Below are 20,240 nucleotides of genomic sequence, written 5' to 3'. Positions count from 1 at the left end.
TCCAACCCCCACTGCTCCCTGCCCCCTTACCACGCTGCTCAGAGTAGCATGTCTGACAGCTGCGCCGCCCAGCTGAAGCCAACCATGCCGCGACACTGCCCAACAGGAGCTCGCAGCCGTGCTGCCCAGAGCGCTGGCAGTACGGTGAGCTGAGGCTGTGAGGGAGGGGGGACAGCAGGGGAGGGGCCGGGCGGGAGATAGCCTCCCCAGCTGGGAGCTCAAGGGCCAGGCAGTACGGTCCCATGGACCGGATGTGGCCTATGGGCCATAGTTTGCCCACCTCTGATCTAGTCTAACCTCCTGTATAACAGACCATAGCATTGAACTAATTCCTGGTTGAACTAGGGCAGATCTGTTAAAAACAAAATCCAGTTGTGATTCTAAAATTGCCAGCAATTGAGAATCTCATAGACTCATAGACTTTAGGGTCAGAAGGGACCAATATGATCATCTAGTCTGACCTCCTGCACATAGCAGGCCACAGAACCCTACCCATCCACTTCTATAACAAACCCCTAACCTATGTCCGAGTTATTGAAGTCTTCAAATTGTGGTTTGAAGACCTCAAGCTGCAGAGAATCCACCAGCAAGTGACCCATGGCCCACGCTGCAGAGGAAGGCGAAAAACCTCCAGGGCCTCTGCCAATCTGCCCCGGAGGAAAATTCCTTTCCGACCCCAAATATGGCGATCAGCTAAACCCTGAGCATGTGGGCAAGACTCACCAGCCAGCACTCAGGAAAGAATTCTCTGCAGTAACTCAGATTCCGTCCCATCACAGACCACTGGGCATACTTATCTGCTGATAATCAAAGATCAATTGCCAAAATTAAGCTATCCCATCATACCATCCCTTCCATAAACGTATCAAGCTTAGTCTTAAAGCCAGATATGTCTTTTGCCCCCACTACTCCCCTTGGAAGGCTGTTCCAGAACTTCACTCCTCTAATGGTTAGAAACCTTCGTCTAATTTCAAGTCTAAACTTTCTAGTGTCCAGTTTATACCCATTTGTTCTTGTGTCTACATTGGTACTAAGCTTAAATAATTCCTCTCCCTCTCTAATATTAATCCCTCTGATATATTTATAAAGAGTAAGCATATGCCCCCTCAGCCTTCTTTTGGCTAGGCTAAACAAGCCAAGCTCTTTGAATCTATCTACAATCAATCAACAGTTGGAAAAATTTGTCTCTCATTTCCGGTCTGAATTTGTCTAGCTTCAAATTCCAGCCATTGGATCTTGTTAGATCTTTGTTTGCTTAACTGCAGAGCCCTTTTGTTAATACTACATACTGTCTTCAGCGTGGATCAAATCAAATCTCAGAATTTCCATTCTGTGAGAAACTCTAACATTTCCAAATTTCTTTTCTTCCCGTATCAGAGCAAAATCAAAATAGACCATGAAATGAAAATTCCAAAATACTTTCTTTTGTTAACATCAGAACGACATTTCAGTGCGGCTGTTATGATTTTATCAGTTTTTATACATTCTGTTCTATTATCTGTATTACCATCGTGCCTAGGAGCCTTAGTCACAGACCAGAACCCTATTATCCTAAGCACTGGGCTGACACAAAATAAATTATAATATAACGAAAGAAGAAACCAAACATTTCAACCTCATCAAAACAAAATGACAATTTCAAAATTAAATAGTAAAATAATTACTTTCAGAACAAAAATACTGAGAAAACGGTTATGTCAAATATTTGAGCAGCTTTGTCGTATTTTCCCTGGTGTTAGTTACCACCTGCTGGCTAACACATAGTAAGAACACACCTTTTCTCCTAGTGAAGGATAGGCCACACTATCCAGGACAATCATATGTACTGGCACAAACCAACCTCGCAGACTAGACCTTCCATGGCCTATTTCATAAAGGAGGGGCAGAGCATTTACACAGCTGGCCTGCACACAGCAGGGATCCACTCTGAGCACCCTTATTACCAAACACAGGGGTGTGCAGTCAGCGGCGGTTCCAGGCACCAGTGCTCCAACCGCGTGCCTGGGGCGGCAAGCCGCAGGGGGCGCTCTGACGGTCCCTGTGAGGGCAGCAGTCAGGCAGCCTTTGGTGGCTTGCATGCGGGAGGTCTGCCAGTCCCGTGGATTCAGCAGCAATTCAGCAGCGGGTATGCCGAATCCACAGGACCAGGGACCTCCCGCAGGCAAGCTGCCGAAGGCTGCCTGACTGCCGTGCCTGGGGCAGCAAAAAAGCTAGAGCCGCCCCTGCGTGCAGTGGAAGAGCTAGAGTGGCCCTTGGATGGAAATACCAGCACGACTCAGTGACGCATCTGGTAGATCACTTGCTCTGTTGAAGCATGCCCGCAGCTACTTGCATAAGGGCCTCCTCTGTGCACACTCTCTGTCATGGGGATTTTATGCCTTATGATGCCCACTGCACCAGTGGAACGTCAGGGTTGGAAGCTGAGTAAGTGGGACCGTGTAAACTTCATTTTGCAGCAGTGCAGTGCATTGGGGGTTTGCATGCACTTACCTACATCAGTCCAAACATGCCCACTTCAGACAGGCTGTTTGGCACTCAGCAAAAAGCCTCATTCCAGTGCCATAACAACTGCCAATCCTCCTGCTAATGAGAGAGAGGGGCTCTTCCCTCCAGCCCTTGCCACCTTACCCAGACTCAGAAATCTCACATTTATTACTGCAAGTTCCAGAGATCAGGAACACAGAACCACTGAACCCAGGCTGCAGAGAACATTATGTGGACAGGAGACATGAGTTCCCAAGCAGTTGAATCCCATTGCTTTTCGAGCAGCCCTCAGCAGGGTGAGTGGAAAACACAACATCCAGTGGTACAGCCAAACTGCACAAGGCCTGCTGGGATATAACTACAACATAGATACACAGATTTTAAAGCCACGAGAAACTTTAGGACATCTAGACCTGGCCTATGCTTAGAAGTTTTGCTGGCGTAGCTATACAGTTGTGCCAGCGAAAACCCTGGCGATGCAGTTTTTGCTATAATAGATTATTTCACTTGGGGAACTGGTATAAACTATATTGGCAAAAGGACTTTTTTTCCACTATAAACTGCTTCTACATGGGGGGTTGCCAGTAGAGCTATACCAGCAAGACAAGGCCCTACTCTGACCTCCTATACAGAAGAGGCCAGAGAATTCCATTGTTACCCTTTTATATTGAGTCCAATCACTTGTGTTTGACTAAAGCATCTTCCAGAAAGACATCGTTTCTGGAGTTCAAATGGAGAATCCACTACTTTCCTTGGGAGTTTGTTCCAAGGGTTAACCATCCTCTCTGTTAAAAAAAAATTGAGCTTTATTTCTAATGAGGATGTGTCTGGCTTTAACTTCAAGCCATTGCTCTGTTTCCCTCTCCAAAAGGGCCCTTTAGTACCCAAGATTATCTCCCCATGAAGGTACTTACATACTGTAATCAAGTCACCTTGCTATCTTCTTTCTGAAAAACACATTGAGCTCTTTAAGTCGCTCACTGTCAGGCAATTTTTCCTTGCCCTCAAATAATTTTTGTGCCTCTTCTCTGCACATTCTCTGGTTTCTCCCTTTCAAAATGTGGATGCCAGAACTGGACACAGTATGGGTCTCACCAATGCCATATTCAGAGGTAAAATCACTTCCCTACTTCTACTCACTATTTCCCGGTTTGTACAATATGCTGAAAGATGCTGGGCTCCTACTTATGGTTCAGGGAGCTGAGAGTGCTCAGTACTTCACAGGCTTCAGTATTTAATGCCCAGTTGCTCTATGGTTTAGGTTTTCTTTCCCCACCTTCCTTTCCAGTTGAGTTTTAGGCAAGCCACAACTAGGATATTTTCTGTATCCGTGCCCACCAGCAAAAGAAACCTCCCTCGAGGGCGATTTATTTCAACTCTGAAAAGAGCAGTGCTTTAACGGCTTCCACATGAGGAGAGCCACTGACAAAAGAAATAATATTCTCTGCTTGTTTCACTCACAAATATTAACACCTTTAATCCGTGATATTTTTCTGAGGTCCCCTAAAAATACCTCAAAACTGATGCTTAAAGGAAAAAACTCCCACCATGGCATAGTTCTATTAATGGGCTTGGGCTGCTCCTTGGCTCAGAAATGCCCTCAAAATCCCAGTCACTAAAGACCAGCTCATCGGATGGTGTAAATTGGTGCAGATCCACTGAAGCCAGCAGATTACAGGTGATGAAACAAGAAACTCTGATATGAGATGGCTCCAGCCCCAGATGCATTGCTTTATACCAGAGGTTCTCAAACTGTGGTCTGTGGACTGCCATTCAGGTGGTCCGCGGACAGTTCCTTCTAAGGTGTACACCTGGGCAGCTGCACACAAGAGAATGAAGGGCAACCCACCTAATTAATGGAGTCGTGCAGGCGTGGCTCCACTAATTAGGTGCCTGGACCCTGAAGAAGACACACATATAAGATGAGGTGGTGGCCTTGGGGGGATTAGGGAGTAGGTGGGAGGGGGCCGTGGGGTGAGAAGAGGGAGTGGGGGGAATTTGGGATGTGGTGGTCAGAGCAATAGGCAACTTTCCCCAGCTCCAGGGCTGTGGCTGCCAGGGAGAGACTCCCTCCCCCTTCCCAGCCCCAGATCAGGGGCTGCCACAGCAGAGGAGAGAGTTCCCAGCCCCAGCTCAGGGGCTGCTGCAGTGGGGGAGAGAGGGAGAGACCCCCTCCTTCCCAGTCCCAGCTTGGGGGATGCTCGGGGGGGAAGGGCACATCCATCACATTAGAAAAGTAAGACTACTGATATTAAAATATGAGTTGTGTGCTTTTATTTATAGAACAAAAAACATTAAGTATTATTAAGGGGTTTTTTATAGAGTGCTTTTAACCAAAGCGCTTTACAATAGTTAGCTAATGGTACAAACAACATTTGGAAAGTGGTCTGCTGAGACCCTCAGCAATTTTCAAGTGGGCTTCAAAAAAAAGGTTTGAGAACCACCGCTCTGTACAGAATAGCTGATAATCCTCATAAACTCTAGCTCTTCTATAGCACCTTTCTTATGCAGAGCTCAAAATGCTTTACAAAAGGTCAGTATCATTCTCACAGATGGGGAAATTGAGGCATAGAGAAGTAAAGAGACGTACCCAAGGTGACCCAGCAGACCAGTGGCAGAGCTAGGAACAGAACGCTGGTAGCCTGAGTCCCAGTCCAGTGCTCTGGCCACTAGATCAAACTGCTCTCCTGGAATTCCTCACACCAAAGCCTTGTCTGGACTAGAATAAAAGGGATGGCCTTGGAAGCGTTAGCTCACATGTTGGAAGCGTTTAACCTAGCTCCCAATTTTACCACTTAGGTCCCCTCTGGGAATACTGAAATCTGCCTAAATGCATCCTTAGGCACCTAAATCTTTTTTAAAATCTGATTCTTTGCCCTTCAGTCTGGACCAACAAAATCAGCACCAGTCAATTACCCTTGGACATAGTCCTGGAAGGCACCTGTGGGGTCACTGAGTCCAGTCCCAGCTACTGCAGGCAACACCATCATATAATCCTGGGCATAAATGTATCAAATTCCATACTCAGACTAACTCGGTTGTTTGCCCCCCCACTGCTCCTATGGGGAGATTGCTCCAGACGTCCCTCCTCTGATGGGCAGAAACCCTCTTCTCATTTCCAGCTAAAATTTATTCCTGACCATTTTATTCCAATTGGCTCTTGTGCCAACATTGTCCTTTAGCTTCAATAGCTTTTCTCCCACCCTGGGATCCCCTCCCAAAAGGATGTATTTATAGAGAGCAACCGGATCCCCTCTCAGCCTTCATCTGGCCAGGTTAAACAAGCCCAGTTCTTTCAGTCTCCTCTCATAAAATTGGCTCTCCATTCCTCTCATCAGTCTAGAAGCCCTTCTCTGCATGCAACACAACCAAAGCTACTTTGACCAAATGACAAACTCTGCTCCACACCTGGATTTAACTTTAAAAAAAATAATAATAACATACTGAATTTGGGCCTTAAACTCAGAGAATGTTCAGTTTTACAAAACACGGTAAGAAATGTCTTTGTGACATTAAAAAAACCACAACACAATCAAATAGAAACAGATTCTTTGGGTAAATATCCACACATACGCCCAATCAGCCTCCCACCCATATGAACAAAGAATGCTGTTCACATGGCTTTGATCCTGATTCAGGTCACAATACAAATAATTTATAAGAGGAAAAACTGTTAAAGGAAAGATTTCAATCATTTAAACATTGGATGGTCTTGTGATTAAATAATAATCTCTAGCTCTTATCTAGCACTTTTCAACAGCAGATCTCAAAGCACTTTACAAAGAAGGCCAGCATCATCATCCCCTTTTTACAAATGGGGAAACTGAGGCACAGAGAGAGGCAGTGACTTGTCCAATGTCACTCAAGATTGAAGCACTGAACTGGGACCCAGGAGATCGGGGCTCAGTTCCTGGCTCTGCCATTGAAATTCCCTGTGTGGGCAAGTAATTCAGTCTCTCTGGGCCTTAGTTTCCCTGTCTATAAAAGATGGGATGATCTTTCCTGTCTGTTTAGACTGTAAGCACTTTGGGTGCAGGGACTGTATTTCCCTGTGTGTCTGTGCAACACTTAGCACAATGGGGGGGCCTTGCTCTTGGTCAGGGTCTGTGCAGCACCACAATGGGGGCCCCAGTCTCAATCAGGTCTGTGCAGTGCCTGGGGGGCCCAATCTCCATCCAGCACAGCTGTCCAGCACCCAGTACAATGTGTTGGGGCCTCTAGGCACTATTGTAATACACATACTGATAAATAGAAGGGAATTAAAAATCAAATCCCAAAGGCGGCTGGAGATTTTGGTGCCTGACTCGAGATGCCCAGAGGTGCTGAGCAGCCACAGCTCCCCTGGACTTCTGGGCTCTGATTAAGGCCCAAACCCAGCCCTCCAGGTGTGTCCAGCTGCCCCCTCCCAAAGCAGAAAGGCCCCTTTCCATTAAATCACTTTGGGTTTCACCAGCCAGTTGGGAACAGGGGTAAATCACAGCGTGTGAGCCGAGCCGACAGCTCTGCCCACCCCGGAAGGGCCCTGCCCTGCCAGAGAAAGGGCTCTGGGGGTGGAGGTGGGGGGACATAATGCAGTGGGGGGAGGGGGACTGAGCCACAGTGGGGGGAGGGGGACGGGCGGCAAGAAGTGGGGGGGTGCCGGTGCCACGGGGGGATGACGCTGCTGCAGGGGGAGGGGGCAGATGCTGCAGGGGGGGCAGTTATGGAGAAGTTACTACAGGGGGCGGGGGCACTGGTGTGGGGCCCACATGCTGCGGGTGGGCAACACTGGAGGCTGCAAGGGATAAAAGGGGGCGAAGCGGGGGGGACGGATTGCGGGGGCAGGGAACGCCCAGGGGAGGGGGCAAAGGAGCCTGCACGAGGGGGAGGGGGGGACACGGTTGCCATAGAGACTCACTCTGGGCCCCAGCCGCCATTTTCCGGCCTCCTCCGGCAGCTGCCCGGCCCCGCCCGTCAGGAAGCGGGGGGCGGGGCGACGGCCTGGGCCCGCCCCCAGCCCCAGCCATTGGGCGCCGTAGCGGAGGCGGGGTGCAGCTCCGCGCCGCAGCCCGGCACTAGGCTGGGACAATGGCCCTCGGTGGGAGGCAGGGCGCCTGGGTTCTGTCCCAGCTCTGGGGGGCCAGTGGGGGCTGGGAGCCGGGACGCCTGGGTTCTAGCCCCAGCCCCTCGGTGGGAGGCAGGACGCCTGGGTTCTGTCCCAGCTCTGGGGGGCCAGTGGGGGCTGGGAGCCGGGGCGCCTGGGTTCTAGCCCCAGCCCCTCGGTGGGAGGCAGGACGCCTGGGTTCTGTCCCAGCTCTGGGGGGCCAGTGGGGGCTGGGAGCCGGGGCGCCTGGGTTCTAGCCCCAGCCCCTCGCTGACTTGCTGCCGCTTGTAAGGCAGCAGGAGCCTGTAGACCCGAGATCGGGCCCTTCTGCTGCCTAGCCCCCAAACAGATCTTCAGGACCCACTATGAGGGGGTGGGAGCTGGAACACAGACTTCAGCTCCCTGCCTGCGCTAACACATATAGTCCCCATGCTCCCCAGTGCTGCCCTCCTACGTCTCTGGCCTGCTGAAACCCTCCAACGCTCTCCCCTCGGCTGCTGCGACCGCTTCCACCTCGCCACCTTCATTCAGGATCCCCAGCACGGAACAGACACTAATGGCAACAGCTGTTAAATCAACCTCTGTTTCCCTGCCAGCCCCCCTTCCCTGCATGGCTGCTCCCCTCCACTATTAGGGTTCACTGAGCAGCTGAGCACCATTGTGTTCCCCTGCGCTGCCTTGGCCTCAATGATGGTGCATCAGCTGGAAGCAGCAATGGGCAGATGCCAGAGAATTCAGCTGTCTGCCTCTGTGGGTAGAATGTAATGTAGCATTGCTCCCTTCTGACCCCCACAGTTAGCCAAAATTCAGGGTAATGTCAGGATTGAAGCTAGGTAACATTTTTGGTCTCCATGGCTAGTGCAGCTTTGCTCACAGTCTTAAGCCTCTTTCAGGTAGCACTTAGCCCAAAAAGTTCTCTCTCACATCCACACACCTACCCCCTGGCTTTCTGATCCTTCTCAGCTTCTCTCTCTCATGCACACCTCATAAAATGATACCCATCAAACACCTCTGCCCACCACATGCACTTTGTTTTGGGCAGTGTGACATATGCCTGTGGTTGGGGTGGAGGCCCCTGTTGTTTCATAGAGTTTTAAGGACAGAAGGGCCTGTCAGTCCTCCTGTACAGCACAGGCCACTTAGTTTTGCTCACTTACCCCTATATTGATCCCAATGACTTTAGTTTGACCAAAGCATTTCAGTCCTCCTCAAGAAACTAAACTGTTATGTGCTGCAGGCAAAGAACAGGAGAAGCCAGACTGCCACTTATGCCCGAGGCCCAGGAGCGCTGCCAGCTTTTTTGCCACCCTAGGCTTCAGAAGGTCCTGCCCCCAAAATGCCACCCCCGCCTGAGGCGGCAGAAGGTCTCGCCCCCAAAATGCCACCCCCAACAGAGGCGGCAGAAGGTCCGGCCGCTGCAGTCGCTGCCCCTCAAATGTTAGTGACCTAGGCAACCGCCTAGGTTGCCTAATGGGTTGCACTGGCCCTGCCGAGGCCCTGTGACAGCAGGGATTGATGAGGTCAGACAGATGACTCCCACTGGTGATCCATGCTGCAGAGGAAGGTGAAAAAACACAAAGGTCCCTGCCAATCTGACTTGAGGGAAATTTCTCCCTGACCCTAAATCTGATGATCAGCTGGATCCCATGCAAGCAGCTAGACAGAGGATTCACTGGATTCTGAACCACCTTGGAGCCTGGCCTACCCTCTCTGGTGTCCAGTCTCCAATCCCTGATGCTTCAGAGAAATGCAAAAAAAGCCAAACCAACCTAGAACAAACCAGGCCAATTGTGCATGGGGGTAAAATTCCTTCCTCACTCATGTCAGCCACCTGAAAAGGAGTGTATTTGTTTTTACATGTGTCCCAAATGAAGGGCAGTGTTTACACCAACTAGTTTGAACAATCTTTCACCTCACCCATAACAGTCGGAAACATGGGAATTGCCAGACTGGATCAGAGTCATGGCCCATTTGAGCCCAGTGTCCTGTCTCTGACAGAGACCAGAACCCGATGATTCAGAGAAGGTGTGAGAATCCCACAGTGGGCAGATATGGAGTAATCTGCCCTCATGAAGGTTGGATCCAACCCCTAATAGAGACTGGCTTAAACCTTGACACATGAGTGTTTATGTCCCTTCCAATCCTCTTGTAAAGCTGTTCACTACAAGAACTCTGGAAGTTGTGGTGAACCTTGCAAATGTCCCATTGCTTTTTAAAGTTACTAGCTTCAATTTAAAACTAAACATCTTTATTACTGCTTGAGTGATTGTAGCAGCTAGAGGCCTCAGCTGAGACCATGGTCTTCTGGGTGCTGCACAGACCCTGATCGAGATCAAGCCCTTGTTGTGGTGGATGTAGCACAAAACCTGACTAAGATCAGGGCACTTCATTGTGCCAGGTGCCTCATAGACCCAGGCCAACATTAGTGCCTTATTCTGCTGGGCACTGCACAGACATACGGTGAGAATCTGTTCATGCCCCAAAGAGTTTGCAGTCTATATTGCCCAAAGGACGGATTATTATCCCATTTTGCAGATGAGGAAATGGAGGCACAGAGAGACTGAAGGGCTAGACCCAAAAAGGAACATATGCATTGCTATGCTGAGTGTTGCAATGCCTAACTCTTAGGTGCCCTGCTGCCTAGTGGCATCCTGAGCCTTGAGTTGAGTATCCATGCACTATATGGGGAGAGTTAAGCACTGAGGACAGGAATTCTCAGAAGCCAACCATATGAGCAGTGACTCACTTAAGTTATCCAGGAGTGAAGTGCACAGGGGGAGAGGGAGCTTAGGGAGCAAATTCACAAAGATGTTTAGGTACCTAACTCCCACTGAGCTGGGCCTCCACGTACTTCCCTCTGCTTGGGATTCTCAGCCATGAATCCTTTTCTGGAGCCAGGAGCCTAAGACTGGATATTCCTTTCTTGTATAAAGGCACAGAAACTCCATCATACCAAATAGCCCAGCGGTTAGGGTACTCAGGGCCGGCAATCGCCTAGGGTGCCAGGATTATTTGGGGGCTGCATTTTGGGGGTGGGGGGTGGTTAGGCGGCTCCGGTGGACCTGCCGCAGGCGTGCCTGTGTAGGGTCCCCTGGTCCCGCGTCTCCAGTGGACCTGCCGCAGGCATTCCTGCGGAGGGTCCGCTGCTCCCGTGGCTCCAGTGGACCTTCTGCAGGCACGCCTGCGGACCAGCGGACCCTCCGCAGGAATGCCTGCGGCAGGTCCACCAGAGCCGTGGGACCAGCGCGCAGGGCGGTGAAATGACCGTGTGCCTAGGGTGCTAAAAACATTAGCGCCGGTCCTGAGGGTACTCCCCTGGGATGAGGCAGGTTTGGGTTCCTGCTCCAATAAATATTTAATGATTTATTCAAATGAAACAGCTTTAACAGAAGAAAATGGTGGAGAGAGACCCTAGAGCTAGGCTTGGCAGAGTACGATTTTTGCATGTGTATATATACATCTTCTGCTGTCTAATTCCTATGTAAGTTTGACAGATAATATCCATGATTATTTGTAAGCTTTTTTAAATCAATGTAAGTGTTCACAGTTGCAGGAAATTATGGGTGGAGATCAGACAATGGGGGGCGGTTAGACAATAATTAATTAATGGCAATAATTTGGGTTTCAAAGTTAAAGCTCTATAACCGTTAAAACACCAATTGTCAACATCACATGTCCAAATATACCAGGTAAATACACTTAAATCAAACTCTGCTAAGTTCTCAAGCCGCATTTCTCTTACTTTACCTGTCTGTACATTGCAGTTATCAATATAAATATGTTTGTCAGTTTGTGTGTGTAGGTTAAATCGATGTCTGGCCAAACTTGCTGATCAAAACCTTGCCCTTCCAAGCCCACCTGTTGCCCAGTGGTCAGGGCGATCTGCTGGGTTGTGGGAGACCGAGCTGAAGCTGAGTGTCACACATCCCAGGTGTGTGCACTGACCACTGAGCTACTGGCAATTTTACACACACGCTGCCTGATAGGTGTGCTCTGAGCACGTCTGCTGGATGGGACCCTGCTACGGGGAATGTCTAGTAAAGCTTGAGAATCCCACTGCAGATGAAGAGGGAACAAGGGCTCTGAGCAGCTCAGTAGCTGTGGGGTGACATAAGGACTATGTCTATGGAGTTAGGTGCCAGCTGAGTGGGGGTCTGGGGAAAGTTAGTGGCACTTAATTGTTGAACTTATGTACCTACAGAGGCAGACACCTGAGTCTCCTTGTGGATCTTGACCAAAATGATTTCTTCAGGGTCACATAGGTAGTTTGTGTCAGAAATGGATATTGAGCCCAAATGTCCTGTACCTCAATGCAGCACCTTAGCCACACCAGTCATTCCTCTCCTTTGCATAGATAACTGATTTAATGGATGTAAAGGGCCTGCTCTGAGTTCCCAAGGGACCTGCCATGCCCAGCATGTGCCCATTCAATGGCTGACATGAGGCAAAATGCCCAGGCAAAGCAGCTCAAAGCCAGCACAGGGACTCTAAGGGGGAGGCAGTAGCTAAGCAGATCCAGGGCTCTGTGTCAGCTTCAATGGTGTAGCGGGAACGAGACCAGGAGGGGGGGCACAAGACTGTTGGCAACAATCCCCCTTTTGTCAGCATGGCTGCGATGACCTCATCCTGTTCCGGGGGACAATGCCCCCCGTGTTCCCTGGCCAGGGGCTCCCCGACAATGAGCCCAGTCAGGGCTGGCAAGTGGAAGAGATGCTGTGGGAGCCCGGTTGCCAGGGAAGTGAGGCAGCTATGCCCCACGGAGCGGGGGCAACAGGGAGAGCTGCCCCCCCATGTGGCAGGGAGGTTAATAAATGCAGGGGGGAGAGGGCTGGGGTTTCTTGCCATCTGGGAGCTTTGAAGCTCTCATGGTCCATGCCCCCTAGTCATTAATACACACCTGGAGGCAGAGTTAGCCCTGGAGGGAAACCACTTGCCCAGAGTTGCTGGCAAAGCCAGGATTAGAACCTAGGAGTCCAGGGGAGGGTTAGGACTCATGGTTGTGTGGCCCCACCCCCAAAGGAGGTGGAGGGAGTAGGTAGAATAGATGATGGACTCAGATGGGGCTCCCCCTTCCTCACCCCAGGATAGACATTTGGAGCAGGGTTTCACAGCCCTTGTCACTGTGCCCCCATAGCAACAATGTGGCAGAACTATGCCGAGAGTGCAGGATGAACTCAAAGAGCCCCTTCCAACCACAAACCCCACTCCTTTCTCAGAATGGGGATAAAATCCAGTGGTCCTGACTCCCATCCCCCCTGCTCTAGCCCACTGGACCACAGTGCAGGATACAACCTAGGAGTCCAAGCTCCCACTATCCCACTGCTGACCATAAGATACTTTTCTTTCCTAGGAGCTGGGTCATCAAGACTCCTGGGTTCTCTCACCAGCTCTGGGAGGGGAGTGGGGTCTAGTGGTTAAAGCAGAATGGCTGGGAAACAGAATTCCTGGGTTCTCTCACAAGCTGTGAGAGGAGAGATGTGAGTGTGCGCATGCAGGTCCCCCTCAGGTTTGCAATGGTTCCATTCATTAGAGATCTGCCCCAGAAAAGCTATGTCTAATCTGATTTGTAATTGGTACTAATTAGCGTTAATCACAGTGGGAAACACAGACCGGGGACCTTGGCTGGGGATGGGGGATAGAATGGAGCTGCTAATGAGTGGAATAGAGTTGGAGAAGTTTGGCAAGTCCTGACTTCCCCCACCTTCTCTCCCAGCCCTGGGGATAGAATCCAGGCACCCTGACTCTCAACTCCCCTGTTCTAACCCACTAGACCCCACCCCCCTCCCACAGTTCAGTCACATCAGCGGTGCTCCAGTGCCATGACAAGCATTGCCAAACATGAACGATAAACTCACATGCCTCTGATTTCTGCCAGGGGGTAGGTACAATCCTGTCCGCAAGGGGGAGGGCCACACACTGCATATTTTGGCTCCACACCCATGTCATTCCTGCCCATTGGAATCCCCTGGTGACTGAAACGCGTCTCGTAAAGTGGTGTGGAAGGAGCTGTCTGGGAGCTTAAGCCATCTAGCCAGATGCTGGAGACATAGGGTGGAATAGGCAGGGAGCTTGAACCACCCAGTTGGGCACTAGAGCTATCAGGCAACACAGCTGGCAGGGGTCTAGAGCCACCCAGCTGGATACCAGAGCCACGGGGCGGCAGAGCTGGCAGGGGTCTAGAGCCACCCAGTCTGATACCAGAGCCACGGGGCGGCAGAGCCTGCAGGGGGCTAGAGCCACCCAGTCTGATACCAGAGCCATGGGGCGGCAGAGCCGGCAGGAGGCTAGAGCCACCCACTCTGATACCAGAGCCACAGGGCAGCAGAGCTGGCAGAGGGCTAGAGCCACCCACTCTGATACCAGAGCACGGGGCAGCAGAGCCGGCAGGGGGCTAGAGCCACTGTCACAGAGTTTCGGGGAGAGAAGGCCCTGCACCCCCGGTTTCCTGCAATTCACCATGACTCTCAGCCAGCCAGTGAAACAGAAGGTTTATTTAGACAACAGGAACACAGTCCAAAACAGGTCTTGCAGGTACAGACAACAGGACTCTCTCAGTCAGGTCCATCGTGGGGGTTCAGGGAGGCCAGAGACCTCTCTGGACTCCCCTCCATTTTCCCAGCCAGCTCCAAACTGAAAACTCTCCAGCCCCTCCTCTGCCTTTTTCTCTTTCCTGGGCCAGGAGGTCACCTGATCTCTTTGTTCTCCAATACCTTCAGTTGGCACCTTTGCAGAAGAGGGGCTCAGGCCATCAGTTACCAGGAGACCAGGTGTCAGCCATTCCCTGTGCAGACAGCATCACACTGGCCCTGAGGGCTCTGCAACAATCACACACCCCTAGACACTCGAGAAATGCATAGGAAAAACTGAGGCACCCACACAGCACTCAGAGAAAACATTAAGAACATTCCCACTTTGTCCCAGCCACCCAGCTGGATACCGGAGCCACAGGGCAGCACAGCCGGCAGGGACCTAGCACCACCCAGCCGGATACCAAAGCCATGGGGCGGCACAGCCAGCAGGGACCTGGCACCACCCAGCCGGATACTGGAGCCACGGGGCGGCATAGCCGGCAGGGACCTGGTACCACTCAGACGGATACCAGAGCCACGGAGCGGCACAGCTGGCAGGGAGCCAGAGCCGCCCAGCCGCTTACTGGAGCCACGGGGGGGTACAGCTGGCAGGGACCTGGCATCACCCATTCAGATACCGAAGCCACAGAGCGGCACAGCTGGCAGGGAGCTAGAGCCCTGCTGAACCAATCAGCGCGGCCGCAGGCAGCCGCTGACTTCCGGGAAGAGGGCGGCTGGGGCCGGGCCGTGGAGCTGGAGTTGGAGGTAGCGAGTCTGGCACTGAGCCCGGCGCGGGGCTAGGGGGCGGCGCGCTCGGGGGCTCCCGCGCAGGGGCCGGGCTGTACCGTGGGGTGAATGGCCCCACAAGGTGCCAGGGGCAGGCTGCCCCACAGGGCTGGGATCAGCCGGCAGCAGCCCCGTTCCCTATGCTCCTTGCCCCCGGGGAGGTGGGGGCTGTGGGGGTGTCCGATTCATGGGCAGCCAGGAGAATAGAGACGGGGAGATGGCTCCCAGCTCTAACTGCTAGACCCCACTCCCCTCCTGGAACTGGAGATAGAACCAGGTGTCCTGGCTCCCACCCTCACCCCCCTGCTCTTATCAGTACAGCCCCAGAGCTATACGTGTGTGGAGTTTAACTGGCAACTTTAGGGTCTCGCCCCTAATGACCCCACCCAGCCCAAGGACTCCTTCCTTCCGTCAGAGGGGATGGCATGAGCCTGCAGCACTGCCCCTCTAGGAAATGGCTGATGCTCAATCCCCACCCCGATCCCCTCCATGCACTGGGCAGCCTTGGGGCACATGCATCCTGGGGGCAAGGGGGTTCTCAGTGGGATGGGGGAGGTGTGCGGTGCCCATGCAACCAGCTCGCCAGGCCAGTAGGGGATGGCATCTGGGGCCCATATGGCCAGCTTTCTGGGGGAGTGGGGAGAGGTGTTTGGTGCCCATGGGGCCCTCTCTCTGGGGCAGTGGGCATGGTGCCCATGGGGCCCTCTCTCTGGGGCAGTGGCCATGGTGTGGTGCCCATGGGGCCCTCTCTCTGGGACAGGGGGAGTCAGATCTCTGGGTTAATGGGGGAGGCTTGGTGCCCCTGGGGCCAGGTCTCTCTTGGCAGTAGAGGAAGGGGGGGTGTCATCCATGGGCCTGTATCTCCTGGGCAGTAAGGGGGCATGCAGTGCCCACGGGGTCAGTTCTCTGGGGCAGTGTGGGGAGGTAGAGCATTCGTGGGGCAATCAGGGGCATGTGGTGTCCATGGGACCAGCTCTCGGGGGGCGGGGTGCAGTGCCCATGGAACCAGCTCTTTAGGGCAGTGGGGGGCCTTGGTACCCATGGGTTTGGCACGCTAGGGTGTGTGTGAGGGGGTGGTAGTCTGGCACAGAAACTGAGTGATCCCCATCTTTTCCTCCCTCCCAGATGCCCTGAGCCTGGTGTTCGGGGTGGGGGGGCACAGGGAAGCACCATGGACCCTGAGATCTCCATCATGCTTCAGTGTCCATCTCCCAAGGGCCTGGCAGAGACGGCAGTGCGGGCTGAGCTCTCCCCAGCCTACAACCGGCGCCAGCTGCCCGGGGGCCAGGCCTGGATCGACGCTGTCTGGGAGGCCCGGTGCCGCCACAGTCCCTGGCTTTTCAACGGCTCCAAATTCCGGCTGCATTCAGCCCAGCTGGATGGGGGCTCCCTGACCTTTTGTCTGGGCCTCACCTGCTACAAGGACTTCCTTGGTACCAACCGGGCTGGCATGGCCAGACACCTCCAGCAGCAGGGGCGGCAGGACTTTGGGGACAGTCAGGCCTACCTGGCGGAGCCGCTGGGAGTGGGCGCCATGGTGCATACAGCCAATGACTGCTTCGTCTTCCTACGGCGCAGCCTGAGGGTGGGCGAGGCACCTGGCCTCGTAGACATCCCCGGGGGACATCCTGAGCCACAGGTGGGTTCACCCAGCACCCCTAGAATGGAAAGGCCCAGACCCCAGGCCCAGACCCCGTAAGCCAGCCAGTTCTCCTCCACCCTGGGAAACCTTAACTCCCACCTCCTGCCCCCATTGCACATCTCCTGGACTCCCTGTAAGTGCAGGAATGTTTTTTCCCTGGCATCCACCTCCCTTGCTGTGTTCCACTTCAGAGGTGGCTGCATTTTCTGACCCTAGGCTCCTTTTTCTGCTGCAGGCTGTGGTGGGGGATGTCCCAGAAGAATCCATCCGTTTGCAGGATCTCCCCAGACAGATGGTTGTCAAGGAGATCTTCACCTCCATCCTGCGGGAGATCCGAGATGAGGTGAGAGATGTGGGGTATTGGCTGTTGGTGTCTCTGTGCTCTGCTGCCCCTCACTAACCCGTATCCCTGCTCCATAGGTCAACCTGCCACTGCCTACCCTAAGCCAGCCAGTGCTGCTGGGCATCGCTCGGAACCAGACCAGCGCAGGTCGGGCCAGTGCTGAGTTCTATGTCAGGTAATGGGGCTAATTCAGTGCACAGAAAGGCCCAGGAGGGCTACGCTAGGCACAGGGAGAGCTCAGGAGGCAGAAGTCTGCTTTGGCGGATCTGGCTCAGGCACTGTTAATTCAACTGCTGGCTTAAACCCATGTCCTGACTGTTTGGATCTAGAAGCTAGAGGAACCCTGAAATTGGTGATTGATGGGATAGAGCCAATCAACAATTGGGGTGCAACCTCCCCCCACATCCCGGGGCCCTGGCTTCCTCTACCATATCCTCCCCAGATAAAATAAACATACTAGCATGGCACCAAGATTGGGACCTCACATTGTGTCAGGTGCTACCCAGACCTTGATTGAGTTCGGGGGCCCCCCATCATGCCAGCTGCCGCACAGACACAGTGAGATGGTCCCTGCCCTGAGGAGCTTGCAGTCTAACTAGACAGAAGGATCGTTATCCCCATTTTACAGATGGGGAAACTGAGGCACATAGCAGGGATGCGACTTGTCCAAGGTCACATAGAGAGTCAGTGGCAGAGCTTGGAATAGAACCCAGGTGTCCTGAGCTGTTATCACAAGGCCAAGCTTCGACTTTGCTGCCCATAGGGACAGAGAATAAACAGGTGCAGCTGCCATTGGCCTCAGGCCCAGTTGTCTCCATTCTGCTAATGGAGCTGCCCCATGTCCCAGGTGCAGTCTGACGTCGGAGCAGGTGAAGCAGAGATATGAGATCGGGGGCCCTGAAGCTCAGGAATCCACCAGCATCATCTTTATCAAGAGAGAGGTAAGGGGAGGGCACAGCCTGGCAGATAGGAATAGAACCCAGGAGTCCTGACTCCCAGTCCCCATGCTCTAATCCACTGGAGCCCAGTGCCCTCTTAGACCTGGGAATTGAACCCGGGAGTCTTGGCTCTCCCAGCTCCCGTGGTCGATAAAGGTCCCGCATGAGATCCGGGTGGTGTTGGCAGGTATCCTGCCTCCCTGCTCCCTGGCACTGACCCCGTGGTGTCCTTGTGCTTCCCCTGCAGGACGTCCTGACTCTGGAGCAGACTGGAGAGATGTGGAGGGAGCTGTGCCCGTCTGCCAAGGGGGCTGTCAGACTCTACACCCTGGTGCAGGGTGGGGGGCAGTGACAGGAAGGGGACTGACCCCCCCCCCGGCCACCATGGGGGCTTCTCTGTGCCACACTAGGCATCAACAGACCCTGCAAGCTCTCTGCACATGCCAGCCCTATGTTGTGGAGCCAGCAGGAGGGGGATCACTGCAGGACCGACTCACCTCTCCAGGGGCAGGGCCCAATTCTGGCTGTTTTAGCCATGGCTGTTGAGAACCCATCTCCCAATAAAGAACTTATTATTTGACAGCAGTGGCAGGTGCTAAGCCTCTGGCATAATCCCATTTCCCAGAGTGCACTGGCCTGGCCCAGCCTGGAGGGAGGCAGCAGCACCTCCCCATACCCTGCTATCTGGATGATCTCGGCCAGCTGCCATCAGAGCTGGAAAGTGTGTGTGTGTTGAGGGGAGACAACTGGCTAGCTCAGGGGAGTGTGGAATGGGATTTGGGGCTTTCCCCTCTAGGGGGCACTGGCTGGGGGATAGGACACACTATAACCCGTTTCCCAAGGGCTACATGAGCTCTAGGGGAATCCCATGCCCCAGAGGGAAGCTGGTGCATCCCAGAGACTCTGATGGTTCCCCAGCTCTCTGGTCTGCATTGTCCAGTCTTACCATGCGGCAACCGCTCAGCCGGCCCTCTTGCCCCAAGGCTGGATATAGCACTAGTCCAGAGGTAGGCAACCTATAGCACACATGCCGAAGGCGGCAGGTGAGCTGATTTTCAGTGGCACTCACACTGCCCGGGTCCTGGCCACTGGTCCGGGGGGCTCTGCATTTTATTTAATTTTAAATGAAGCTTCTTAAACATTTTAAAAACCTTATTTACTTTACATACAACACTAGTTCAGTTATATATTATAGACTTACAGAAAGAGACCTTCTAAGAACGTTAAAATGTATTACTGCACGCGACACTTTAAATTAGAGTGAATGAATGAAGACTTGGCACAGCACTTCTGAAAGGTTGCCAACCCCTGCACTAGTCACTCATGATGATAATACAAAGGCCTCTGCCCCATCTCCGCTCCCAGAGCCAGGGAGAGAAACTAGGAGTCCTGACTCCCAACCCCATGTTCTAACCACTGGACCACACACACCCCGCTCAGGTAGAGAAGGATCAAAATTCCTGGGTTCTATCCTGGGGTGAGTGAGGTCTAGCAGTTAAATATGGGCAGGATCTTTCCCCAGTCAGAGCTGGGCAGTGGATGGGGATGTCCCTGCACACCTATGGACACTACATTCATGGCTGGAGGCATCAACCATAGGCGTCCTGGGATGCTGGGGCCCTGGAGACATTAATCCTGGTCTCAGCCGGCCCAAGGGCAGCTCAGCCCCTAATCGGCTCAAGGAGGGGTGAATGGCTAGTTTGATGGTGCGGCCTGGAATCCTGGCTCGTTAATTGTATTCGAGCTGCCAATAAGCTGGATAATCAGAGCTGAGGGAGGGGAGCGGCTAAAGCCTTGAGATGTGGCCTTCTCTCACGCCATCCCAGCCTAGGATCACCCCTGTGGGAGCCCGTGGACTATGCACGGATCCTTCCCACCAACCCCATCTGTCCTGAGTTCCCTCAGCCTTCTGCCCATAAATTGCATTAATCTGCCATGCCCCAACCCTAGGAGAAACTGAGGTATGGAGAAGGTGATGGATGTACTGATATCACACAGTGAGGTTGCAAAGTCAGAAATAGAACCTACAGGTCCTGATGCCCAGCTCCGCTGCTGTAACCACTAGGATTCCCTCCCTACCCAGAGCAGATAGTAAACTTTATTATCATCATCATATTCTTCGCAACTGCCTTGGCTGGTGGAATGAACTAGGCCAAAGGCCTCCGCCAGCCATCTATGTCAGTGGGTGGTGCTGGGGAAAGGGCTCTCTGCAGCAAGGAGGTGAAGGGTGACTCCAGGAGCACAAGTCCTGAGCCAACACGAGGTGCTGCCACAAGCCAGCCTGACTCACTGAGTCACCTCCTGCTGGCCAGGGGCTGCTGTCATGGCCTCAGCTACCCTTAGTTCCCTCCCCCTAAATTAACCCCTAGACCTCACTCCCTGCCCGTGCTGAGGA

At 53.0% G+C, this 20,240-nt stretch overlaps 2 protein-coding genes across 7 annotated transcripts in view; one reads left to right on the top strand and one right to left on the bottom strand.

Annotated features, from left to right (window-relative positions):
• Positions 1-7,451, bottom strand: part of DNAJC4 (DnaJ heat shock protein family (Hsp40) member C4) — an 82,267-nt gene extending 74,816 nt beyond the window's left edge. For 3 of the 5 annotated variants that reach the window (XM_030568450.1, XM_030568451.1, XM_030568456.1), the window contains exon 1: positions 7,382-7,451. In XM_030568450.1, coding sequence (XP_030424310.1) covers positions 7,382-7,400 — 19 coding nt within the window. In that variant the 5' untranslated portion in view covers positions 7,401-7,451. Of the gene's footprint in view, positions 1-3,142; positions 3,164-5,074; positions 5,204-7,381 lie in introns of those variants that run through there. The other 2 variants (XM_030568452.1, XM_030568455.1) reach the window with 2 other exon arrangements.
• A 6,640-nt stretch (positions 7,452-14,091) lies between these two features.
• On the top strand, positions 14,092-18,430 carry NUDT22 (nudix hydrolase 22). Of its 2 annotated transcripts, XM_030568447.1 has the most exons (6): positions 14,815-14,901; positions 16,048-16,561; positions 16,800-16,907; positions 16,985-17,082; positions 17,755-17,848; positions 18,093-18,430. In XM_030568447.1, exons 2-6 carry the CDS (start codon positions 16,094-16,096, stop codon positions 18,195-18,197), a joined length of 873 nt encoding a protein of 290 aa, XP_030424307.1. In that variant the 5' UTR covers positions 14,815-14,901; positions 16,048-16,093; the 3' UTR covers positions 18,198-18,430. The 2 variants fall into 2 exon arrangements, with proteins under 2 accessions (XP_030424308.1, XP_030424307.1); XM_030568448.1 differs by lacking the exon at positions 16,048-16,561 and having other exon boundaries at positions 14,092-14,901.
• The last annotated feature ends 1,810 nt before the right edge of the window (positions 18,431-20,240 follow it).

The sequence above is a fragment of the Gopherus evgoodei genome, chromosome 7 (assembly GCF_007399415.2).
Source record: "Gopherus evgoodei ecotype Sinaloan lineage chromosome 7, rGopEvg1_v1.p, whole genome shotgun sequence".
Taxonomy (NCBI): domain Eukaryota; kingdom Metazoa; phylum Chordata; order Testudines; family Testudinidae; genus Gopherus; species Gopherus evgoodei.
The sequence above is the reverse complement of the archived record's forward strand: the minus strand, read 5'-3'. Positions and strand labels throughout refer to the sequence as shown.